This window comes from Chiloscyllium punctatum, chromosome 17 (genome assembly GCF_047496795.1).
Source record: "Chiloscyllium punctatum isolate Juve2018m chromosome 17, sChiPun1.3, whole genome shotgun sequence".
NCBI classification, from domain to species: domain Eukaryota; kingdom Metazoa; phylum Chordata; class Chondrichthyes; order Orectolobiformes; family Hemiscylliidae; genus Chiloscyllium; species Chiloscyllium punctatum.
The window spans coordinates 42259388-42286684 of NC_092755.1; the positions used below are offsets into that span (position 1 = coordinate 42259388).

Sequence of the window (27297 nt, forward strand, 5' to 3'; positions counted from 1 at the left end):
CACTAACCGGAAGCCCTCCGTTATCTGTGTGACAGAGATCACCTTCCCCTGACGCCCTTCTCCTTCAGGCGGGTTCCGGGAAACGCCTCCTCCTGATACAGGGGGACGGCAAGAAGCTGCTGAGAGAATAAACAGCCACTCCCTCCACCAGGCCCAACCTGCGGAGTTTGTCTCAGTGTCGAAGGGATAGATTTCTTTTTGGGGGGGGGTTACCGTCTGGAACCTCCCCCTAGGGGAGTGGTCACCATGAAGCCCAGTGAGACGGAGATGCTGAGAGGCAAGTGTGGGTTCAGGGTTTGCTGGTTGGGGTCAGCGGGGTAGGGGGTCAGTGAAGGCGAGGCCGCACTTACTCACTCTGTCTCTCTCTCTCTCTCTCTCTCTCTCCTCAGGTGAGCTGGTCCAGTTGAATGTTCCTATCATTCAGCAATCCTTCCACTGGGACTGTGGACTCGCCTGCTCCAGGATGGTCCTGCAGTAAGTGGCACTCTCTTTCCCCCGTGTCGCATCTCCTCACCCCTCTCCCGCTATAGTTCTTGTTTATTACATTATTCTCTCTCATCCTCCTGTGTAAAGATATCTCCATCCTGTGAGTGACGAGGAATTCCAGACAGCCTGTTGGAGATCACAGCTCAGTGAAAGTGTCTGGACAATAGATCTGGCTTACCTGATGCAGCAATTTGGAGTTATGCACAGGTTCTGCACACAGACACTGGGAGTTGACAAGGGCTATCGATACCAGGTGAGCTCTTAACTGTTCCTCACATGCACTGAACATAATGGCAGGATCAAAATTTCGATTGATTTGTTGAACTGGGTCTTGTATCACAGGATTCACAAGAAACAGAAGGTGCTCATTGTTTCTGCAGTCATTTCCTAGTGCCAATCCCCCACTTTTTACCCACATACTTGCACACATTTTGTATTCAAATGATCATCCAAAGCCCTCTTGAATGCCGCAATTCGACATGCATCATCACATTTCCAGGCATATAACTTATACTTTTTACATCTTTTCACTCCCCAGTTGCCTGGATGGGTGACTTAAGAAGGTAAAAATGATGACTGCAGATGCTGGAAACCAGACTCTGGATTAGTGGTGCTGGAAGAGCACAGCAGTTCAAGCAGCATCCGAGGAGCAGTAAAATCAATGTTTCGGGCAAAAGCCCTTCATCAGGAATAAAGGCAGAGAGCCTGAAGCGTGGAAAGATAACTGAGAGGAGGGTGGGGGTGGGGAGAGAGTAGCATAGAGTACAATAGGTGAGTGGGGGAGGGGATGAAGGTGATAAGTCGGGGGGGGGGGGGGGGAGGGTGGAGTGGATAGGTGGAAAAGAAGATAAGCAGGTAGGACAAGTCATGGGGACAGTGCTGAGCTGGAAGTTTGGAACTGGGGTGAGATGGGGGAAGGGGAAATGAGGAAACTGTTGAAGTCCACATTGATGCCCTGGGTTGAAGTGTTCCGAGGCGGAAGATGAGGCGTTCTTCCTCCAGGTGTCTGGTGGTGAGGGAGCGGCGGTGAAGGAGGCCCAGGACCTTCATGTCCTTGGCAGAGTGGGAGGGGGATTTGAAATGTTGGGCCACAGGGCAGTGTGGTTGATTGGTGCGGGTGTCCCGGAGATGTTCCCTAAAGTACTCTGCTAGGAGGCGTCCAGTCTCCCCAATGTAGAGGAGACCGCATCGGGAGCAACGGATACAATAAATGATATTGGTGGATATGCAGGTACAACTTTGATGGATGTGGAAGGCTCCTTTAAGCTTGACACCATTCAGGACAAAGCAGCTCACTTGATTGGCACACACTCCTTCCACCATCTTTCCACTCAGCTGCTATCTACAATAATGTACTATCTACAAAATATGTTGCAAAATTCACCAAAGATCCTTACACTTACCAACCCACAAACACTTCCATCTAGAAGGGCAAAGGCATGGGAACACTATCAACTGCAAATTCCCCTGCAAGCTATTCACCATCCAGACTGGGAAATGTATTGCCGTTCCTGCATAGTCACTGGGTCACAATTCTGGAAGTTCCTCCCTAAGGGTATTGTGGGTCAACCTACAGCATGTGGACTGCCTTCTCAAGGGCAACTAGGAACAGACAATAAAATGCTAATCCAATGAGGGACATCCACAACTGAATTTAAGAAAAGCCCTTACCCATGGGTGGCCCGTCACTCTGGTTAGCGGTGCTGCCCCACAACGCCTGGGATCCAGGTTCGATTCCAGCCTCGGGTGACTGCCTGTGTAGAGTTTGCACATTCTCCCCGTGTCTGTGTGGGTTTCCTTTGGGTGCTCCGGTTACCTCCCACAATCCAAAGATGTGCAAGTTAGGTGAATTGGCCATGCTAAACTGCCCATTGCGTTCAAGGCTGTGTAGGTTAGGTGCATTAGTCGGGTGGAGGAATGGGTCTGGGTGGATTACTCTTCAGAGGTCAGTGTGGACCTCTTGGGACCGAACGGCCTGTTTCCACATTGTAGGGATTCTAATTCTAAATATACCCTTTTTCCCTCTTGTTGACAGAAAGACTTGAGTCCCATCTTTCCTTTAATAATATACTAACTCCAGTCATTGCCTTCATGGTACAGACTCATACTGGCCCAAAGCCTCATTGGCATTCTGACTTGCGCTTGAGAAAGTGTGTATACTGGCATGGTGTCTGATCCTGTTCCCGTCCCATGATCAGTGTTGAATTGCTGTCCATGGGGCAGGAATAGGATCATCGGTTGAACTTGTATTTCTAACATAAAGCTAAATGAGGGAAGAATGGAGCATGTAACAAATGGGACCTGGCACAGGCCATTTAGCTCTTTAAGCTCTGCCATTCAGTGAGATGGTGGTTAACCTTGGTCTTTACTATAATATTCAAATAAATCTTAGATCATAATGGGGAATATGCTGTTGGAAGCTGTTGCATACAAACTGACTCTGTGATAGACTTGAACCTTGACGGGAAACTTTTAAAAGAGATGTTAAGAAATGGCATTAATGGTCCAATTTAATTATAAAAGCCTTGTTTAAAATATTAATTTTAACACAAACCATTTTTACATTTTTGAAGTGGTCAATGGATTTGTTTTTGAAAAGAATTTTGAATTATTTGATTGGTTTATCACCAAAACTATAGTGCAATGCTTATGTGCATTAAAGGTCATGATATCTGCATAATTTGTGGATGAGATCCCTAGGATTTGGATGTATCTATCTAGATTTGCCTGTGCCACATTGGAGTATCTGTTGAATTATTTAATAGGGCTTTGCGATATGATTTCTCTTTGAGAAGTGACTTGCCCTTTCCTTTCCTCAGTCTTTCTATCGGAAACATTTCGAGACTGAAGAGGACCGGGTTAATCAGCTGTTTTCTCAAGCTGAAGCAAATGGAGTTCGTGTAGAAAAGAGGTAGGGGCCTGGTGTCCTGTGTTTATTCATGACCTGACTCCATGGGAAAGGCAGTTGCCTATTTATTTACAAGCTTCTGAGATTGGCAGTGCATCTGGAGGGTGGGTTGGGTGAGGTCATCAGTAGGATGGTTGGCTGATAAAGTCGAGGGGAAAATTTGAGAAGGGGGAGAGATTTAGTCTGTCAGAAATCACAATTAAATTCAAATGTCAGAATTGCTAATTTCACATTCACCTCACGTAATTACGCGAGTGAAAAATAAATGACAATGTTAGGACCTCTGGTAAACAACAGGTTATTTGCTTGTCAGAACACAGTGTTCTCTGGTGGCTGAATATTGGTTGCATGTATTTTTGAATTGACCTGTCAGGACATGTTGAGATGCTACCCTGAGGCAACTGGGAATTGAACCTGGATCTTGCGCATTGACCCTTGAGAATCTTGTTGGCTAGTTTCTAAAGGCTTTAATATTGCACAGCAGCTCCAACACGTCTGGGTTCAGCAGTTTTTAACCTCGGAGCATTGGCCTGCTCAGAATAAGTGAATTGTATTCTATTGTATGCTGATGTTGTGTTTGATTGGATTTGTTATCCTGTGTTTATATCAGGAGTTTAAACAACTTTCCCCAACCCCCACTCCAAGTGCTTTTCTTGAGGACAACCTTTTAATTTTTCAGGGGTTATTTTTCCCTGATTGGTCACTGCCACAATTCACTTTTCCCAAGTGTTTTGAGGGTGTTCAGGATTGAATTTTCCTACCTTCCTTGCTCAAAACAAACATTGGTGTGTTAATCATTCTCTGCATATGTTCAAACACTTGTATCGTGTAATCAAAGTCTCCAGTCCAATGCACATTTCCAGTTATTTCCTGCTTTATATTTGAATTGTGCTTGAATTATGTTACTGTGGTCTACCTGCTTCCAGGATACTGTATCTCTTTGTAACCTGCTCACTGGGCAGTGATTGGAAAGCATCAAATGACAATGAGTCTCCCATCTCCACTGTCTTTGATGTTGAGAGATTTCAGGAAACATTTGGAAAGGTGAATAACATGCTTTCCTTTATTGATGGAGGACAGGAATAAGGAAAACTTGTTAGAATTTTAGTGTTAAGACTATATGTATTTGGACTGATTCACTAAGTGGTGGTGGTAATTGGGGCAAGCAGGGGGGAGTTGTCCTTTGAGAATAACTTGAAAAAATTTGGTCTTCAACTCTCTTGAGTTTTGAGTCAAGATTCTGAAAGGGCAGACTCGGAGCCTCCCCGCGTAGTGGAGACAAAACACAAGGAGATCAAGCTCTGGACAAGGATTTAGTCGAGGAGATAAACGATAAGGAGAAAGTTCTTCGCTCAATAGATTATTAATCTTTTGGAATTCTCTACCCCACAGGGTTGTGGCTGAGCAGGTCATCACATACATGGCCTCTTCTCCCTCTTGAATTCCTGCTTTGAAAGCTCCTTTTATTTCCCAACACTTACTGTTTTTCTGGGCTGCTTCACTTCTGATGTCTTTCCAAAGCCTGTTATATGCCACGTGTCTTCTCTTTGTGTTCTTCTTTCTGATTTCCCTCCCTGTCTTCCTATTCCTGGAAATTTCTTTGAGAGATCCTGGCCGTGCAGCAGCCCAAATTATCATGAATTCATTCCACAAATATGTGTGACCAATTCTGATGCCTGTATTCACATCGCTCAAATTGCTGTCATCTCTCACCAACACTGTCTCTCAGTTGATTACTGCCTCCTGTTTTCAATACTAATCTTCTTATTTCACTCTGTCCCATGAGCCGCTTCATCATATATCACAGCACAGACTTTCCCTTCATAAAGCTCCTAACATTTGCAAGTCAGCAATACTGGCGGTTCCTATTAATGTATCATGTGTTTTATGCACAGCATGTATTTCTGATAACTAGTTGTTTTGTCACTCTTACATCCTGCTGTACTTGGTACATCTTCTGATCCCCCTTGGAACTACACAATGGCCCTTGCAAGTATTTCAACTCTAAAGTAAATGCAGATGTTTTATAGTTTTGGCTTTTACTCATATTAAGATGATCCATTTTTACTTTCACGTTTTGTTTTCTATGAGCCATTGACACACAAACTAGATTCTAAACAAGGAAATTTCCCAGTTTCTTGAGGATGTCTCCCTTTGAGCTGGCCAGCAATAGGCCATGGAGTGTTCCAAAGCAAGCGGGAGCCCTTGCTGACTGAGTTTGCTCTCACCCAGCAGCAATGCTAATAGTGAGCACAATACACATTCCATATAACCTGGGAGCCTGGAGAAATGGCAAACATTGTAGAGGAGCTAAGAGACACTAGAGCCAAGGTTTGGGACCCCACCTCTTAGTGCCTATAAGATTGTGTCTGTTCCCTTGTTTGACAGAAGCTGAGTTGCTCTGTATCTGTCTCTGGAACAGGTCTGTCACCATTCAGGAGATCCAGCAGCACCTAGCGAAGGAGCACGTGATCATCGTCCTAGTGAATGCAGTCCTGCTTGTCTGTGACCTCTGTTCAGCTCCGGTCAAGTTCTGTTGCCTCCTGCCCATTGGACAGAAATGTTTCTGCAGGAAGCCAGACTATCAAGGCCATTTCATTGTGGTGTGTGGCTACAACAGGAACTCGGGCTGCATCTTCTACAACAACCCAGCGTATGCTGACAGTAAGTGAAACTCAACAATCCACTACAGGAGAAAGGAAAAACATCCTCTAATCTAGAAGTCATAGAGATGTACAGCATGGAAACAGACCCTTCGGTCCAATCCGTCCATGCCAAACAGATATCCCAACCCAATCTAGTCCCACCTGCCAGCACCTGGCCCATATCTCTCCAAACCCTTCCTATTCATATACCCATAAGCCATTAACAAAACCTCACCATTACCCCATTAATTTCACTCTTCCTTCCAGTCTCCAACAGCAGTCATGGAACTGACTATAGAAGAAACTATTTTATATCTTGTCTTGTGTAATGAGACAATGTTGATTAATAATCGCTTAGTCAGGGACCTTCTAAAGATCGGTCATAATCTAGTTTCCACATTGAGGTCTTGTGTGACAGTTACCATAGAGAGTAGAAGCAGAAGGAGGCCTTTCATTCCTTCAAGTCTGCCTACCATTCAATATGATCATGCCTGATTACTAACTCAGTCCCCTGTCCCCACTTTCTCCCCATGCCCTTTGATAAGAACTAAATCTAACTCCTCCTTGAAGACATTTAATGTTTTGGTGTCAACCATTTTCTGTGGTAGTGAATTCCACAGGCTCCCAACTCTGTTTGAAGAAATTTCTCCTCCTCTGAGTCCTAAAAGGCCGACCCCATATCCTTAGATAAAATGAAAAATTGTTAAAATTAAAACCAATTATCTAGGTATTGGAAAGAGTTGACTGAGATAAATAGGAATTTAGTTACAATACAATTTTTTGTTTCAAAGGTTGACAATTTTCAATGAATATTCTTTGAGAAATAAAATCTCACTGGGAAAACTGTGCTGAAATATCAAGGTGAAGATTAGTTTAAGAGGCTGTATAATTTTTGCCAAGAATGGCAGTAAGCCTGAGGATTAGGGAGCTGTAGAGCCAAAGGTGGATGGCCAGAAACAATGCTGAAACTGGGGGGAAAATAAAATGAGAGTAAACTTTTAAGAAATTATAAAAATAACTTTAGTTTTAAATATGTAAGATAAAATTGCCAAATTCCCAGAGGATTATAGGTCTGATCACTCCTTAGATGACTGGTGGGGAGATTAGTCCGAAGGACACCACGTCTCAGGTAGGGGGAGAGGTTGAAAAGATGAGATCTTTATGGTGACCTCGGCTGGTATGGAAACTGAGTCCACGCTGTTGGTGTTGGTCTGCATCTCAAACCAGCCATGTCGCCAACTGAGCAAAACTGAGATGGGGGAGATACTAAACGAGTTTTTTGCATCAGTGTTTACTGAGGAGAGGATATGGACGACAGAATTTGCGGAAATAAATAGCCACATGTTGAAAAATGTCCATATAACAGTGAAGGTGCTGCTGAATGTCTTAAAATGCATAGAGGTAGATAAATCCCCAGGACCTGATCAGATGAATCCAGAACTCTTATGGGAAGCCAGGGAAGTGATTGCTAGGCCCCTTGCATATTTGCATCATCAATAACCACAGATGCGATGTCTGAAGACTGGAGGTTGACTAGCATGGTGCCACAATTTAAAAAAAGGTAATAAGAAAAAGCCAGGGAACTAGAGACCACTGAACCTGACATCAGTGGTGGGTAAGTTGTTGGAAGGAATCCTGAAGGATAGGATTTACATGTGTTTGGAAAGTCAAAGACTAATTGAAATAGTCAGCATGGTTTTGTGCATGGGAAATTGTCTCCTACTAACATGATTTGTTTTTTTTTTGAAGAAGTAATGAAGAGGATTGATGTGGGCAGAGTAGAGGACATAATCTATATGGACTTTAGTAAGGCATTCGACAAGGTTCCTCTTGGTAGACTGATTAGCAAGATTAGATCACATAGAATGCAGGGAAAACCAGCCGTTTGGATACAGAACTGGCTCGAAGGTAGAAGACACGATGGTAGTGGAGGGTTGCTTTTCAGGCTGGCGACCTGTGACTAGCAGTGTGTCACAAGAATCGGTGCTGGATCCACTGCCTTTTATATAAATGGTTTGGATGTGAACATAGGAAGCATAGTTAATAAGTTTGCAGATGACACCAAAATTGACAGTGTAGTGGACAGTGAAGAAGGTTACCTCCAGAGTACAACAGGATCTTGATCAGATGAGTCAATGGACTACGGAGTGGCAGATAAAGTTAACTTGGATAAATGTGAGGTGCTGCATTTTGGAAAGTCAAATCCGGGCAGGACTTCTACACTTAATGAGATGAAAGTGAGTACTACAAATGCTGGACATCAGAGTCAAGAGTGTGGAGCTGGAAAAGCACAGCAGGTCAGGCAGCATCCAAGGAGCAGGAAAAATAGGAATTCCTGATAAAGGGCTTTTGACCAAAACATTGATTTTCCTGCTTCTTAGATGCTGTCTGATCTGCTGTGCTTTTCCAGCTCCTGACTTCTACACTTAATGGTAAGATCCTGGGAAGTGTTGCTGAACAAAGAGATCTTGAGGTGCAGGTTCATGGTTCCTTGAAAATAGAGTCTCAGGTAGACCGGACAGAGAAGGCATTTGTGATGCTTGCATTTTATTGGTCAATGCATTGAGTAAAGCAGTTGGGGGGATCATATAGCAGCTGTACAGAACGTTGGTTAGGCCCACTTTTGGAATACTGCGTGCAATTCTGATCTCCCTCTTATCAGAAGGATGTTGTGAAACTTGAAAGGGTTCAGAAAAGATTAACAATGATGTCGACAGGGTTGGAGGATTTGAGCTATAGGGAGAGGTTGAATAGGCTGGGCTGTTTTCCCTGGAGCATCGGAGACTGATGGGTGACCTTTATAGAGGTTTACAAAATCATGAGAGGCATGGATAGGATGAATAACTGAGATCTTTGCCCCAGGGTAGGGGAGTCCAAAACTAGAGGGCATACGTTTAAGGTGAGAGGGGAATCATTTGTAAGGATCTAAGGGGTAATTCTTTCACACACAGGGTGGTGCATGTACAGAAGGAGCTGTCAGAAAAGGATTCTGGGTACTCCTAAGATGGAGGACGGGAACAATTTCTGGCTGTAAGAGCTGCTCCTTTTTTTTTGAGGTATTTTAGGTGTTTGAGGTGATTTCCTCAAACTCCAGGAGCAGCAATTCCTGTTTTATATGCTGTTGTGTTGTTTTGGAACTTTGGAAAAAAAAAAGTCAAAACAACAGTTTTAAAAGGGAGAAGAGCAGACAAAGGAAGCACATGGTGAGGTCAGTGCAGGAAAGAGAGAGAACCTGCACAGTTACCGTCTTGGTGTTTGAATTCATGTATCACTGGACATCGGAGTGCATCTGGGAAAATTAACAAACAGTGAAATTCACAACTAATCTTGGAGGAACTGTTGTGCGAAGTTCACAGCACAGAATCAGATAAGTTAATTGTTGTTTTAAGTCTGTCCAAGAGAGAGGCTGCAATAGTGAGTATAGTGGATTCTTTCTTGATTATATGTTTTTGGAGATAAGTCTATTGATTAAACTTAAATTAATAGCTCTGGCTTATATTTTAACCTGGGGCAGTGTTTATAGAGGAATAAGACGGTGTTATTTTCTGGGTCTGTAGGAGCAAAAATGGCCTTTGCAGTGATATGTACGACTTGTCAGATGTGGGAGTTTAAAGAGAGTTTAAGGGTTACTGGGATTATATCTGCAATAAATGCTGTTGGATGCGAATCTTATCAGATCGATTGGAGAGACCGATAGAAGCGATGAGGAACTTGCAACAGCAACAGTATGTGATGGATGGCAGTTATAGGAAGGGGAGAAAGTCTCAGATACAGTCACATAGATGGGTTAACTCCAGGAAGGGTAAGGGAGGTAGGAGCTAGTGCAGAAGTCTCTTGTGGATATACCCATTTCAAACAGGTATGCTGTTTTGGTAAATGTAGGGGGTGATGGATTCTTGGGGAACATAATACCAGAAACTTGGCTGCTTGTGCTGAGACTGGCTCGAATGCAACGAGAGGTATGTCGGCTTTGAAGAGATCAATTGTGTTAGGGGATTCTGTAGTCAGAGGTGCAGACAGATGTTTCTGTGGCCAGCAGAGAAAAAGCAGAATGGTGTGTTGTTTCCCTGGTGCTAGGATCAAGGATGTCTCAGAGAGGGTGCAGAATGTTCTCACAGGGGAGAGGGGCCAGCAGGAGATCATTGTCCACATTGGAACCAACGACATTGGTAGGGAAAAGATTGAGACTCTGAAGGGAGATTACAGAGAGTTAGGCAGAAATTTAAAAAGGTCCTCAAGGGGAGTAATATCTGGATTACTCCCAGTGCTACGAGCTAGTGAGGGCAGGAATAGGAAGATCGAACAGATGAATGCATGGCTGAGGAGCTGGAATATGGGAGAAGGATTCACATTTTTGGATCATTGGAATCTCTTTTGGGGTAGAAGTGACCTGTACAAGAAGGACGGATTGCACCTAAATTGGAGGGGGACTAATATACTGGCAGGGAAATTTGTTAGAACTGCTTTGGAGGATTTAAACTAGTAAGGTGGAGGGGTGGTGGGACCCAGGGAGATAGCGATCTCTTTCCTCACTCTGAGACGGGTACAGCTGAGAAGAGAAGTGAGTCAAACAGTCAGAGCAGGCAGGGACAAGGCAGGACTAATAAATTAAACTGCATTTATTTCAATGCAAGGGGCCTAACAGGGAAAGCAGACGAACTCAGGGCATGGTTAGGAACATGGGACTGGGATATCATAGCAATTACGGAAACATGGCTCAGGGATGGGTAGGACTGGCAGCTTAATGTTCCAGGATACAAATGCTACAGGAAGGATACAAAGGAAGGCAAGAGAGGAGGGGGAGTGGCATTTTTAATAAGGGATAGCATTATAGCTGTGCTGAGGAAGGATATTCCCAGAAATATATCCAGGGATGTTATTTGGGTGGAACTGAGAAATAGGAAAGAGATGATCACCTTATTGGGATTGTATTATAGACCCCCTAATAGTCAGCGGGAAATTAAGAAACAAATTTGTAAGGAGATCTCTGCTATCTGTAAGAATAATAGGGTCATTATGGTAGGGGATTTTAACTTTCCAAACATCGACTGGGACTGCCATAGTGTTAAAGGTTTAGATGGATAGGAATTTCTTAACTGCATCCAAGACAATTTTCTAATTCAGTGTGTGGATGTACCTACTAGAGAAGGTGCAAAACTTGACCTACTCTTGGGAACTAAGGCAGGGCAGGTGACTGAGGTGTCAGTGGGGGAGCACTTTGGGACCAGCGACCATAATTCTATTAGTTTTAAAATAGTGATGGAAAAGGTTAGACCAGATCTAAAAGTTGAAGTTCTAAATTGGAGAAAGGCCAATTTTGATGGTATTAGGCAAGAACTTTTGAAAGCTGATTGGAGGCAGATGTTCGCAGGCAAAGGGACGGCTGGAAAATGGGAAGCCTTCAGGAATGAGATAACAAGAATCCAGAGAAAGTATATTCCTGTCAGGGTGAAAGGGAATGCTGGATGACTGAAGAAATTGAGGGTTTGGTTAAGAAAAAGAAGGAAGCATATGTTGTGGTTATGTTCGCCGAGCTGGGAATTTGTCTTGCAAACGTTTGGTCCCCTGTCTAGGTTGCATCCTCAGTGCTTGGGAGCCTCCTGTGAAGCCCTTCTGTGCTGTTTTCTCTGGTATTTATAGTGGCCTGTCTCTGCCGCTTCCGGTTGTCAGTTCGAGCTGTCCACTGTAGTGGCCGGTATATTGGGTCCAGGTCGATGTGTTTGTTGATAGAGTCTGTGGACCGGAGAAAACAGCACAGAAGCGCTTCACAGGAGGCTCCCAAGCACTGAGGATGTCACCTAGACAGGGGATGAAATGTTTGCAAGACAAATTCCCAGCTCGGCGAACAGAACCACAACAACGAGCACCCGAGCTACAAATCTTCTACCAAACTTTGAAGGAAGCATATGTAAGGTACAGACAGGATAGATCGATTGAATCCTTAGAGTATAAAGGCAGTAGGAGTATACTTAAGAGGGAAATCAGGAGGGCAAAATGGGGACAGGCGATAGCTTTGGCAAATAGAATTAAGGAGAATCCAAAGGGTTTTTACAATGACATTAAGGACAAAAGGGTAGGGATAGGACCCCTCGAAAATCAGCAAGGTGGCCTTTGTGTGGAGCCACAGAAAATGGGGGAGATACTAAATGAATATTTTGCATCAGTATTTACTGTGGAAAAGGCTATGGAAGATATAGACTGTAGGGAAATGGATGGTGACATCTTGCAAAATATCCATATTACAGAGGAGGAAGTGCTGGATACCTTGAAACGGGTAAAGGTGGATAAATCTCCAGGACCTGATCAGGTGTACCCGAGAACTCTGGGAAGCTAGAGAAGTGATTGCTGGGCCTCTTGCTGAGATATTTGTATCATCGATAGTCACAGGTGAGGTGCCGGAAGACTGGAGGCTGGCAAACCTGGTGCCACTGTTTAAGAAGGGTGGTAAATACAAGCTGGGAACTATAGACTGGTGAGCCTGACCTTGGTGGTGGTCAAGTTGTTGGAGGGAATCCTGAGGGACAGGATGTACATGTATTTGGAAAGGCAAGGACTGATTCGGGATAGTCAACATGGCTTTGTGCGTGGGAATTCATGTCTCACAAACTTGATTGAGTTTTTTGAAGAAGTAACAAAGAAGATTGATGAGGGCAGAGCAGTAGATGTGATCTATATGCACTTCATTAAGGCATTTGACAAGGTTCCCCATGGGAGACTGATTAGCAAGGTTAGATCTCATGGAATACAGGGAGAACTAGCCATTTGGATACAGAACTGGCTCAAACGTAGAAGACTGAGGGTGGTGGTGGAGGGTTGTTTTTCAGATTGGAGGCCTGTGACCAGAGGAGTGCCATGAGGATCAGTGCTGGGTCCTCTACGTTTTGTCATTTACATAAGTGATTTGGTGCAAGCATAAGAAGTACAGTTAGTAAGTTTGCAGGTGACACTAAAATTGGAGGTGTCGTGGACGGCAAAGAGGGTTACCTCCGATTACAACAGGATCTTGTTCAGATGGGCCAATGGACTGAGAAGTGGCAGATGGAGTTTAATTCAGATAAATGCGAGGTGCTGCATTTTGGGAACGCAAATCTTAGCAGGACTTATACACTTAATGGTAAGGTCCTAGGGACTGTTGCTGAACAAAGAGACCTTAGAGTGCAGGTTCATAGCTCCTTGAAAGTGGAGTCGCAGGTAGATAGGATTGTAAAGAAGGCGTTTGGGTAAGCTTTTCTTTATTGGACAGACTGTTGAGTACAGGAGTTGAGAGGTCATGTTGTGACTGTACAGGACACTGGTTAGGCCACTGTTGGAATATTGCGTGCAATTCTGGTCTCCTTCCTATTGGAAAGATGTTGTGAAACTTGAAAGGGTTTAGAAAAGATTTACAAGGATGTTGCCAGGGTTGGAGGATTTGAGCTACAGGGAGAGGCTGAACAGGCTGGGGCTGTTTTCCCTGGAGCATCGAAGGCTGAGGGGTGACCTTATAGAGGTTTACAAAACTATGAGGGGCATGGATAGGATAAGTAGGCAAAGTCTTTTCCCTGGGGTTGGGGAGTCCAGAACTAGAGGGGAAAGATATAAAAGAGACCTAAGGGGCAACTTGTTCATGCAGAGGGTGGTACATGTATGGAATGAGCTGCCAGAGGATTTGGTGGAGACTGGTACAATTGCAACATTTAAGAGGCATCTGGATGGGTATATGAATAGGAAGGGTTTGGAGGGATATGGGCTGGGTGCTGGCAGGTGGGACTAGATTGGGTTGCGATATCTTGTTGGCAACATATTGTGTAGCTATCGCCATTGTTAACAGCTAACCTGAGAATGCAACTTTTTTAAAAAAGGTTTCGTAATTTACACATGAAAGAAGTGAAACTATCATGGTATTCAAACAGATGAATGACTTAACAGACAATCAATTTTTCAATGTAAAATTTCAGTTACATCACACTGTAAATTTTTACTATAAATTCTGTGTTAGGATTGAGCCTTCCACTACCACCCGATGAAGGAGCGTCGCTCCGAAAGCTAGCGTGCTTCCAATTAAACCTGTTGGACTATAACCTGGTGTTGTGATTTTTAACTTTGTACACCCCAGTCCAACATCGGCATCTCCAAATCCAGCCTTTAAAAGGAATCTGGACAATATGAATAGTAAGCATTTATAGGGGTATAGGCCAAGTGCTGGGAAATAGAACTAGATTTATTAAGGATATCTGGTTGACATCTATCAGTTGGACCGATGAATCTCTTTCCATATTGTAAGAGTCTTAAGTCCCACTCCAGGACTGGAGATTTTATTTTGATACTGCCAAAAAAAAAATGGATAATTGTCTGATTCTTCCGAAATAGCCATGGCAGGTAGTAACAGTGGGACAGATGCTCTAATCATTTGCACCTCTCTTCAAAAGTGACAATGATCCCAAGCAAACTATAGCTAATTCTGGACAGAGTGGAGAAATTAATAGGACTAAGGACTGACAAATCCCCTCAAATGGTGACATTCTGGGATTTTAAAAGGTTTCTGGAAATGCCCCTGTGGTTTGGAAGTCAGCGAACATAACATTATTTAAGAAAAAAGGGAGAATAAAAAGGGAACTACAAACCTGTTAGCCGTCGGGAAAAGTCCACTTTTTAAGGAAATGATAACAATGCACTTAGAAAATCATCATATGATTAGGAAGTGCCAACATAATCATATGATATAGGAATTGCATTTGACAGGTCTATTAATAGTTGTGTGTGGATATAACTAACAGGCCAGATAAAGGTGATACCTAAAAGACACATGATAATGGGCCACACAAAAGATTATTGCATGGTCTTGTAGATAAGATCTTAACAGACAAAGTAGAGATAAACAGCTTCTCTTCACATTGTTAGGTTGTTAACAATGGGATACCGTAAGGTTCATTGCTGGAGCCATAACTATTTAAAACCTTTATTAATGCCTTAAGTGAATGGACCTAGTATAATGTATTTAAATATGAAACTGTGTGTAAAACTATGCTACGTGGAGGATGCAAAGGAGCACAGATAGGTTGAGCGTAAGCATGGAGGTGGCAGATGGCAATATGCTGTGGGTAAGGGAGAATAGAAAACAGAATATTTTTAAACTGGTGAAAAACAATTAAATATTGGCAAGTGAATAATGGTAACTTTTTAAAATAATAAATTCATGGGATGTGCACTTTGGCTGAGCCAGCGTTTATTACAATCTTAAGGTGCCTTTTTTGAATTCCTGCAGCTGATCTGTTGTGGACCCAAAGTGCCATTAAGGATCCCAGAATTTTGACCCAGTGACTCTGAAGAACAATGATATGTCATAGACAGATGTATCTGCAGTAAGCAAATTGGTGAGGATGAGGTCAAGTAAGCTTTTCCCTCTAGTTTCACCTGTTGCAGGCCAAGATTTGTATTCCAGGCTGATGGTGTCCCAAAGACAATTAGTAATGCTATAGCTGAGCCACTCTGTGATAGACATTGAAATCTCTTATCCAGAAGACATTTTGTACCCTTGCAACCCTCAGAGCTGTCTCAGTGTTAAATATAGAGGAGTACCAATCCATCAGTTGATGGACAGTATGTGGTAATCAGCAGGAAGTTTCCTTGTCTATGTCTGATCTAATGCCACGAGATGTCATGGCATCTAGAGTCCATGTTGAGGACTCCCAGGCAACTCCCTCCTGCTGTATTCCACAGCGCCATCATCTTGGAAAGGACCATGAAGGTGGTGCCTGTCTGGGAAATTGTCAGGTATGATTACATGAGAATGACAAGGTAAAAACTAATCTAGTACATGAGAATGACAGTCATTCTGTTGTTTGACTAATCTGTGAGACACCTCCCAATTTTGGCACTAGCCCTCAGATGTTAGGAAGGATGACTTCACAGGATCAACAGGATTATTTGTTGTTTTTGGTGCCAAGATTAATGCTAGTTGGTCCATCTAGTTTCTTTTTGTTTTTGAGACAAAACAGTTGATAACTGAGTGGCTTGCAACCCTTTTCATATGGGTTTTTTGTGACGATCTGACATGGTTTCACGGTCATCATTAAACACGTAATTCCAGATTTGTGCTTTGATAGGATACAAACCTGGATCTCTATTTTATGCCCCATGACAATGACACTATGCCAGCATGTCTCCTTTAGCCTTTATTGTAAGGGATTCAATTATTAGATAAACAAATAGTAGTGATGGCCTCGTACTTAGGGCCATTTGCCGTTAGACAATTAATCCAGAGACCAAGGTAATGTTCTGGGCAACTAAAACCTGCCATGGCAGATGGTGGAATTTGAATTCAATAATAATCGGGAAATAAGAGTCTAATGATAACCATGAAACCAATTGCCAATTGTCTCTTTCACTAATGTCCTTTTAGGGAAGGAAATCTGCCATCCTTACATACCTCATTCCATGTGGTTAACTCTTGGGCAACAAATAAGTAACAAGGGATGCCCACATCCCATGAAGAAATAAAATAAGGAAATTTGCCAGCAGTTGAACCTCAATGAGCTTGTTCAGGACAATTATTAGATTTTTGAATCTTGAGGGACGTTGGGATAAGGTGAGAAAGTTGGATTTGACGTATGTGCTCAGGTCTGATGTGACAAATTGAGCTTGAGATGTTGGACTCCTACTCCTACTTACTGTATTCCATCCAGCTTAGAGCAATTCATAGTCCCTTCACAGATCATCTCTGAAAGGTCCAAGGACTTTGCAGTTTTTTAACGTCCTTAATGATAATCAGGATGTTCCAAAACACTGAGGTTATTTTGAAATATACTCATTCATTAGAACTTCAAGCTGAAATACTTAAAGAACTGTGAATGCTGGAAATCTGAAAAAAAAAAACAAAAGCTGGAAAATCTCAGCAGGTCTAGTAGCATCTGTGCTGAGAAAACAGTTGTTTCAGAACCAGAGAAATCAGAAGGAAAAGAAATTAGTTAATGGTTCTGATTCAGTGATGCCAACTCTGATTTCCCTCCATAGATGGTGCCAGACCTGCTGTGATTTTGCAGCAATTTACGTTTTGGCTATCTCTAAGTGAAGCTGCCCTGAAAGTGGTGGGATTGTGCAGGGGAAGCTGCGTGTCAGTGATGTGTGTTAACTGAAGGTTAAATGGCAGTTGCTGAAATGCAGTAAAGTCTTGATTAATGAACTAACCTAGTGGTAACAATGAACCATTGTTGATTGTGCTAAAAACCGACCTGGTTCAGTGATGTCCTTTTATGTAAGGAAACTTGTCATTCTTACCTGGTCTGACCTACATGACTCCAGACACACAGAACATCTGGACAAATGGGCTGGGAAATAAATGCGGTTTAGCCAATGATGTCCACATCACGTCAATTGATAAAGTAAAAATAATGACTGGGAAAACTTTATATCCATCTGAGGGAACCATTTCCCAGCTGATATTGGTATGTATAGAAACTAGGCAATCTGTCTTTTGGAAATGGTGCTTGTGAAATCGAGAGAATTCATTTTCCCATCGCTTTATTACTTTTTATTAGTTCAAACCATCTCAATGAGTATTTCAGTGGAAAGATGCTGGGGGAAGGAATTGAATGTTCAATGATTTTCCCCTATAAGTTGTGTTACCTGTTCACATTCCTCCTTTTAACACAAGTCAATTCTCTGCAATCCCCCTTACTTTAACTACATTTTGTTGCCCTCATCCTTTTTGAGGGCTGATTATTCAGTTTGGATTGCATTGGGCACCAGCAGCCTGAGCTAGGGAAGGGGGAACTGTGGTGTATCGTTCTGGCTGACAGAGCTTTACCTTGGCCTATGATCACTCCATTCTAAAAGTGACTCAAGTTGACTCTAACCAGGCACATCGGCTGTCAGTCCCAGTCTGATATTATCCAGTAGCTTGAGGGAAAGGTATGGAGGAAAAAACACAAACTTGGGGTGGATTTTGAGTTGTGTTCATTGATACTTGCCTTGTCTTTTCAGGAGTCTGCTGCACAACTGTAAGTAACTTCAATGAGGCCCGCATGAGCTATGGGACAGATGAAGACATTCTGTTTGTTTACAAAGACAGCTGATTACAGTATCGCAATGGATGGCCCTAAGAGCATGTCAAACACATACTACCTAAGGACGTGAGATGGTGGCATTGCAATGCATTCCTCACTTTGCACAGTGCGAATCTGATTTCTGTCACAGTACTGCACCTATTCTCTCTCTTCATTCCTGATGGTCGCTGATTGGACAGAACCCGTATGTGACTCCTTTCCCTCTACAGAAAGCTTGCTGTGGAGTCTTCCTGGAAAAGTCAGGTTCTGGAGAAAAATAACTTCTTCCAGCCTGGGAAGATGGCCGTCCCATCACGTTTCCATTGCCTGCTCAGCTTGATGCTCACAAACCACTTAGAACTCAACTGGTTTTAAATACCAGTCAAAACTGTATGCTCCTATATTTTAGGCCTTCCTATAGAACTGAGGAGAGCTTGAATTCTTGTAAATGCTTTGGGTTCATCTGCCAAAAGTGCTGCTATGTAATTCTTTTCTTAGGGGTAGAAGGTGAGGACTAATGGGCAAAAATGCTCTTGGAATTCAGTACAGTAGTCATTTGTTGGTTGCTTTCTTTCTTTGCATGGATGACCTTGAGTCAGGCAGGGTCAATCCCCTCTAGCTGTGAGGGTCACCAGACTTGACAAGTCCAGCTGAGGCTATGGGGTAGGTTAAAATGGGAGCTGGGCATTGAGAATGTAAAAGCCTTACCCTTCACTTTACAAGATGGTACAGTCTAGGACCTGCACTGTGCTAGCAGCCCATAACCTCATTAGGAACCTGAACTGTAGAACAGTCTATAGGTTGGTCTCAGTCTTTGGCATGAGAGCAGAACCAAGCCAACTGAACCCACCTCCGCCTGGACTGAGACCTCTATTGATCTGCCTGTCAAATAGGATTATGCACAAAATGTTAAATGGGAAACGGTTTCTGAAAGCTTTTTAAAAAGAAATTATGCTTGGCAAAGAAATATCTTTAATTTTATAAAGGAAGATCTGTTCCAACCAATCTGCTTTGCAAACTTAGATTATTCAAAAGGTTATCCGTGCTTCAATATGGAAACTTGTTGCACCTTAAAACATCAGGATGCCAGCCCCCTCTGCCAGTGGTGAGTCCCTTCCCTTTTTTCCAACTCCGTCCCTAATGGTAATTCACCACTAACTCTTCCTTCTACCACACCAAATGTTTCGATTTGTGTAAATTTGCATTCTGAGCCCTTTTGGCTTAGTCCTTTGGTTCTAAAGCCTCAAGTGTGAATTATTCTTCGGGCACATCATTAACTCCGTGAACTGGTGATAAATCTGAACTTTAGCCCCACAAGCCTGAGTTATTGGTGCAGCTCATTCACTCCCATTTTTAATTCACAGCATTCCAATCTATGTTTTCAACACATTTGTAATTGGGTTAATTTAAAATCATTGCATCTCATTAAACGATGATTTGATACATATTCCAGACTGGATTTTTCAATTATCTTGGACAAATATTAAATTATAGGGGGCTTCAGTGAAATCCCAGTGAGAAGCTTGGTTTTCAAGTTACCTTGTGTCTGGGAGGTGCTAATGGATTGTAAGCACTGGAATTCCCACTGTTTCACCTTCCTTGAGGCTCCACAGCTTCACTTTATCTGTCAGACTTTGGCCTGGTTGTGTTTCTATGCAGTACTATGAAATATTCTTTCAGAACAAGCTGTTCTGCAGTTACTGGTTAATGGCTTGTGCCTTACAAATGTACAGTATTGCGGAAGGCAGTTAAATGCAATATGTACAATTTTTAGTAAAGAGAGATACCGGTGTTACTGCAGCTTGTACATGAACAATACAGCAAGCTGACAAACCTCGGCTGTGAGTACAAGGCAGCAGCAGCAGGTTTCTTGCTGTTTCAGTTTTACCTATTTTCACTTGTTCCTAATTGTCTCAATCTATCCCAAAAACAAATTGCTGCTGAAATTCAGCAGGTTTGGCAGTATCTGTGGAAAGAAAGCAGAGTTAACATTTCAAATCTGATGACTTCATCAAAACATTCTTCTGATGATGAGACTTGAAACGTCAACTCTGCTTTCTTCCCACAGCTCTGGCCAAACCTGCTGAATTTTAGCAGCAATTTGTTTTTGTTTCGGATCTCCAGAATCTGCAGTTCTTTATTTCCCTAGATTCCAAGCAGGACATTTTCAGCCCATGATTGGGGTAGCTGTACTCATTGAGACTTATCTTCATCTAAAATGACAGTAAAAGCACTTCTGCCAATGACCCTGTATTGTTGTACCTATTTGACAGAATATACCAAAATAATAGACCCTCCCACACATCACTAGTGGCATAAAAATTTACAAGACAAAAGTGAGGACTGCAGATGCTGGAAACCGGAGTTGAGATCATAGTGGTGCTGGGAAAGCACAGCAGGTCAGGCAGCATCCAAGGAGCAGGAAAATCGACGTTTTGGGCAAAAGCCCTTCATCAGGAGTAGAGGCAGAAAGCCTCCACTGTGGAGAGATAAATGGGAATTGACAGCAGAACCATATTCTACACTTAGTGGCTGTAAAGTTAATTTTAGTGAATAAGTGGCACTGTGGAGGTGAACTATAAGATTGTCGGTACCAGCAAATAACTATGGCCCTGAAACCACTAATGGAAATTTTAAAATGATATTCTATCTGATCTCGACAATGATAAACAGTCCTTCCTCATTCTCCACATTGTTTGCATCCTTTGACACAGTTAGCACACCATCAGACACAATACCTCCCCAAACTGCTGTCCATTCTTAACAGCCAACTGGAGGTGGAGAAAGTCCTGTAATCCCATTCCACTTCCTCTGGCTTTCCACTACTTTTTAAACACGGCATATCTTACAGCAGTAGTGCCAAGAAGCAATCAGCTTCCATCTGTACATATCTCTCTTCCTCCATCCACTGCCTTCGATTTACCCAGTACTCTGAGCTGAAATTTCCTTAAAGTAAACATCAAGATAAGAGCCATTGTCTTCAGTTCAACCCTAAACTTTTCACTGCTTATTTAACTCCCCAGTCATCGACTCATGTAGAACAAGACTGCTTGCATCCTGCGTGTTCCTAACCTTAGCTTGACCCCAATCTTTCACACATTTTTTTTCAGCATCAGGCACTCTGCCTCAGCTCATCTGCTGCTGAAACCCATTATTGGAGATGCGGCAAGTGAGTGTTTTAGTGGTGGACAGGATATTGAGCAAGCAGGCTGCTTTGCCCTGGATGGTTTCAAGGTTCTTCGGTATTGTTGCTGCTGTGTTCATCCAGGCCAGTGAGGAGTATTTAATGGAGGTGAGTTGCTTACTTCAGGTGTCTGACCTGCTCTTGTAGCCACAGTAATTATACAGCTGATCCAGTTCAGTTTCTTGTCAATGGTGATCCCCAGGATAGGAGATCCAGTGCTGGTCATGGCACTGAACATCACCTGACTTCCCTTCCTGTCCTACTGTTAAGCGTTCATGTTTTCTCCATATTCTTCTACTTTACTTTTAAATTGCTGTAATTATCCTTGAGTCTTTGTAAATTCTTATCCCTATCAAATCCTTTTAAGTCCCCTCCCAAATCCATGACAACCTTCCTCAAAATATCAAAATGGTTGGTACGAAGTGTTACAAAGATACATGGATGTGGCAAATCCTTACATTGTCATTGACCTGCCTGCAGCCTTTGACACAATTGACCTGACCATCCTCTTCTAGTGCCTTCCGCTAGTCTTCAATGGGGTGACTACTGGTCTAGCCAGAGAATCATTTAAAGTGGTTTTTCTCTGATTCTGCATGTTACTTCTGGTATTTGCCGAGCATCTATTCTTGGATCCATCCGAGTTCTCATTTAGCTGCCCAGCTACACCGCATCATCACTTCTCTTAGCTCTCCCCCGTTTCTCATTTGATCAGACTATTTATCCAAAATCCAGTACTGGATATCAGACGTTTCTTCCACTAATCGGAAGACCAAAGCTTTGATTCCCATCTACAAGCCTCAGTCCCCAGGTGTCATCTCTTTCTAGCTGGCTCAAGTTGAATTGAACTGTTTTCTGACGTGTATTTTACCCAGAGCAAGCTTGTGACCTTGTATCATTGCCATCATTACAGGGGAGTGATGAGCTTTTGGTATTAACAGTCCAGCGATTAATGTAGAAATGCAATGCTTTGGGGACCAGGGTTCAAATTTCACCATGGCAGATACAATCATAGAGATGTACAGCATGAAAACAGACCTTTCGGTCCAACCTGTCCATGCCAACCAGATATCCCAACCCAATCTAGTCCCACCTGCCAGCACCCAGCCCATATCCCTCCAAACCCTTCCTATTCATATACCCTCCAAATGCCTCTTAAAATGTTGCAATTGTACCAGCCTCCACCACATCCTCTGGCAGCTCATTCCATACACTTACCACTCTGTGTGAAAAGGTTGCCCCATAGGTCTCTTTCCCCCTGTCACCCTAAACCTATGCCCTCTAGTTCTGGACTCCCCGTCCCCAAGGAAAAGAATTTGCCTATTTACTCTATCCATGGCCCTCAATTTTGTAAACCTCTATAAGGTCACCCCTCAGCCTCCGATGCTCCAGGGAAAACAGCCCCAGCCTGTTCAGCCTCTCCCTGTGGCTCAAATCCTCCAACCCTGGCAACATCCTTGTAAATCTTTTCTGAACCCTTTCAAGTTTCACAACATCTTTCCAATAGGAAGGAGACCTAAATTACATGCAATATTCCAACAGTGGCCTAACCAATGTCCTGTACAGCTGCAACATGACCTCCCAACTCCTGTACTCAATACTCTGACCAATACAGGAAAACTTACCAAACGCCTTCTTCACTATTCTATCTACCAGTGACTCTGCTTTCAAGGAGCTATGAACCTGCACTCCAAGGTCTCTTTGTTCAGCAACACTCCCTAGGACCTTACCATTAAGTATATAAGTCCTGTTAAGACTTGCTTTCCCAAAATGCAGCACCTCTCATTTATCTGAATTAAACTCCATCTGCTACTTCTCAGCCCATTGGTCCATCTGGTCCAGATCCTGTTGTAATCTGAGGTAACCCTCTTTGCTGTCCACTACACCTCCAATTTTGGTGTCATCTGCAAAGTTACTAACTGTACCTCTTATGCTCGCATCCAAATCATTTATATAAATAATGAAAAGTAGAGGACCCAGCACTGATTCTTGTGGCACTCCACTGCTCTGGAAAAACAACCCTCCACCACCACCCTCTGTCTTCTACCTTTGAGCCAGTTTTGTATCCAAACGGCTAGTTCTCCCTGTATTCCATGAGATCTAACCTTCCTAACCAGTCTCCCATGGGGAACCTTGTCAAAAGCTTTACTGAAGTCCATATAGATCACGTCTACCGCTCTGCCCTCAATCTTCTTTGTTACTTCCTCAAAACACTCAAGTTTGAATGACATGATTTCCCACGCACAAAACCATGTTGACTATCCCTAATCAGTCCTTGCCTTTCCAAATCCATGTACATCCTGTCCCTCAGGACTCCCTCCAACAACTTGCCCCCCACCGACGTCAGTCTCACTGGTCTATTGTTCCCTGACTTGTCCCTACCACCTTCTTAAACAGTGGCACCATGTTAGCCAACCTCAAGTCTTCCGGCACCTCACCTGTGACTATCTCAGCAAGAGGCCCAGCAATCACTTCTCTAGCTTCTCAGAGTTCTCGGGTACACCTGATCAGGTCCTGGGGATTTATCCACCTTTACCCGTTTCAAGACATCCAGTGCTTCCTCCTCTGTAATATGGACATTTTGCAAGATGTCACTATCTATTTCCCTATATCCTTTTCCACAGTAAATACTGATGCAAAATACTCATTTAGTATCTCCCCCACTTTCCACGGCTCCACACAAAGACTGCCTTGCTGATCTTTGAGGGGCCCTATTCTCTCCCTACTTACCCTTTTGTCGTTAATGTATTTGTAAAAACCCTTTGGATTCTCCTTAATTCTATTTGCCAAAGCTATCTCCTGTCCCCATTTTGCCCTCCTGATTTCCCTCTAAGGATTCACTCGATCTATCCTGTCTATAGCTTACATATGCTTCCTTCTTTTTCTTAGCCAACCCCTTTCTTTAGTCATCCGGCATCCCCTATACCTACCAGCCTTTCCTTTCACCCTAACAGGAATATACTTTCTCTGGATTCTAGTTATCTCAATTCTGAAGGCTTCCCATTTTCCAGCCATCCCTTTACCTGCGAACATCTGCTCCCAATCAGCTTTCAAAAATTCTTGCCTAATACTGTCAAAATTAGCCTTTCTCCAATTTAGAACTTCAACTTTTCCATCCTTTTCCATTACCATTTTAAAACAAATAGAATTATGGTTGCTGGCCCCAAAGTGCTCCCCTACTGACACCTCAGTCACCTGCCCTGCCTTATTTCCCAAGAGTAGGTCAAGTTTTGCACCTTCTCTAGTAGGTACATCCACATACTGAATCAGAAAATTGTCTTGTACACACACTTAAGAAATTCCTCTCCATCTAAACCCTTAACACTATGGCAGTCCCAGTCTATGTTTGAAAAGTTAAAATCCCCTACCATAACCACCTTATTATTCTTAGTTTAGAAGACTGAGAGGGGATCTGATTGAAACGTATAGGATTATGAAAGGACTGGACACTCTGGCAGGAGGGAACATATTTCCGTTGATGGGGGAGTGCCGAACCAGAGGACGCAACTTAAAAATACGGGGTAGACCATTTAGGACAGAGATGAGGAGAAACTACTTCACCCAGAGAGCGGTGGCTGTGTGGAATGCTCTGCCCCAGAGGGCAGTGGAGGCCCAGTCTCTGGATTCATTTAAGAAAGAATTGGATAGAGCTCTTAAAGATAGTGGAGTCAAGGGGTATGGAGATAAGGCTGGAACAGGATACTGATTAGGAATGATCAGCCATGATCATAGTGAATGGCGGTGCAGGCTCGAAGGGCAGAATGGCCTACTCCTGCATCTATTGTCTATTATTCTTACATATAGCGGAGATCTCCTTACAAATTTGTTTCTCAAATTTCCCTCTGACTATTAGGGGGTCTATAATACAATCCCAATAAGGTGATCATCCCTTTTTTATTTCTCGGTTCCACCCAAATAACTTCCCTGGATGTATTTCCGGGAATATCCTCCCTCAGCACAGCACAGCCTTATTAAAAATGTCACTCCTCCTCCTCCTCTCTTGCCTCCCTTTCTATCCTTCCTGTAGCATTTGTAGCCTGGAACATTAAGCTGCCATCCCTGAGCCATGTTTCTGTAATTGCTATGATATCCCAGTCCCATGTTCCTTACCATGCCCTGAGTTCATCTGCCTTTCCTGTTGGCTCTTGCATTGAAATAAATGCAGTTTAATTTATTAGTCCTACCTTGTCCCTGCCTGCCCTGACGGTGTGACTTGCTTCTGTTCTCAACTGTACCAGTCTCAGATTGATCTCTTTCCTCACTATCTCCCTGGGTCCCACCACCCCACCTTACTGGTTTAAATCCTCCCGAGGAGCTCCAGCAAATTGCCCTGCCAGCATATTAGTCCCCTTCCAATTTAGGTGCAATCCGTAGTCTTGTACAGGTCACTTCTATACCAAAAGAAATTCCAATGATCCAAAAAATGTGAATCCTTCTCTCATACACCAGCTCCTCAGCCATACATTCATCTGTTCCATCCTATTCCTGCCCGGGAGTAATTCAGATATTACTACTCTCGAGGACCTCCTTTTTAAATTTCTGCCTAACTCTCTGTAATCTCCCTTCAGAATCTCAACCTTTTCCCTGAAGGGAGTTTACAGAGAGTTAGGCAGAAATTTGAAAAGGGCAGATGATGGAATTTGATAAAAATCTGGAATTGAGACTTATAATGATGACCATTATGGATTGTCATGAAAAACCCATTTGGTTCACTAATATTCTTGAGGGAGGGAAACTGCCATACTTACCTGGGCAATAAGGGATGGGAAAGATATGCTACTCTAGCCAGTGACACCCACATCCCGTGAATAAATTTTTCAAAAAATCAAGGGCACTATTTCCATCTTAAAAAAGAAGGGAAGAAGTTGAAATTAAAAATGCCTTATCTCAGTGCTCAAAATATTTATAAGATGTAGCAACATAGTACAAATTGGGTTAAAGAAACCTGTTAGCAATTACAGGCCTGTGGTTGCACTGTGACCATGAATGGGAACTAAATATTTTCAGGTACTTGATCTTTCGAAAAGGGTGGAAAGTGAAGACCAGTGAGCTTACTTCCTCTCAAAGAATGATAATTCTTTTTGATGGGGTGCACAGTTGGGCTGCAAATGTAGCAACTAAATCAGTTTGAGTTAAAAAAGATCCAAGAGATAGAACAAGAATTGTTATCAATAGCTACATAACTACCTGATGATTAATCAAGATATGAGCTTCCAACAGCAACTACAATAATTATTGAAGACTTCACTTGTCTAGTTATGCAGTCACTAAGAACATTAGTCCCAAACTGGAACCTACATTTCCCACAGCAGTCTTCGAATTGTACATTCATCTCTTTAATCTGATTTGTCCTATGCCAACTCTCACATGACTAGACTACCCAAATCAAATTAGCAATAGTATGGAAGTCAATGAAGATAGTTGAAGATAGTTTTCTAGAATAATGCATTGTAGAACCAACTACAACAAAGGCTATTTGAAATGTTGTATAATGAGACAGGGTTAATAAATAATTAATGGATCATCAGGAGAAGTGATTCTCATGGGCGAATTTTATTTGAGTTCAAGTTGATCTAATTCAGTCTGAGACCAGATTAGTAAATCTGAATAAATTGCACTCCCAAGTAAATTGGAACTTCTGGCATCCTCTTTGATCATTGTCTTGATTATTTTCTCTTTTCAGCAAGATTCAACCAGCTGACTCTCACCTCAAAACCTGAATGGATTTCTGAGGAAAATACACTGAATAGCTGCTAGTTCTTTTTAATTTGTGTTTTCTAGTCTCAGGTTAGCATGTAACTGATAAATACTTTAATAATTCTTGGGTACTAAATATTTTGATCAAAGGCAGCTCCACAAGAGCAAATTTCTTGGCAAATGTAATTGTTTGTTTGTCTGAGATAAATCATTTAATAGATCCAGAGCTATCATATTCAGCATAACCATCTCTGGCTTAGACAGGTACGACGATAAAATGCCTGCCGTTTCAATAAAAATACTGAGCTGCTCATGTGCCACCAGAACAGTGAACATTGGACTGTTGGTTTGAGTGGC

At 42.7% G+C, this 27297-nt stretch overlaps 1 protein-coding gene across 1 annotated transcript; it reads left to right on the forward strand.

Moving 5' to 3' along the window:
• The first annotated feature begins 58 nt into the window (after positions 1-58).
• Positions 59-19509, forward strand: gucd1 (guanylyl cyclase domain containing 1). The gene is made up of 6 exons (XM_072587004.1): positions 59-277; positions 390-474; positions 574-739; positions 3306-3397; positions 5817-6058; positions 18001-19509. Exons 1-6 carry the CDS (start codon positions 247-249, stop codon positions 18090-18092), a joined length of 708 nt encoding a protein of 235 aa, XP_072443105.1. The 5' UTR covers positions 59-246; the 3' UTR covers positions 18093-19509.
• The last annotated feature ends 7788 nt before the right edge of the window (positions 19510-27297 follow it).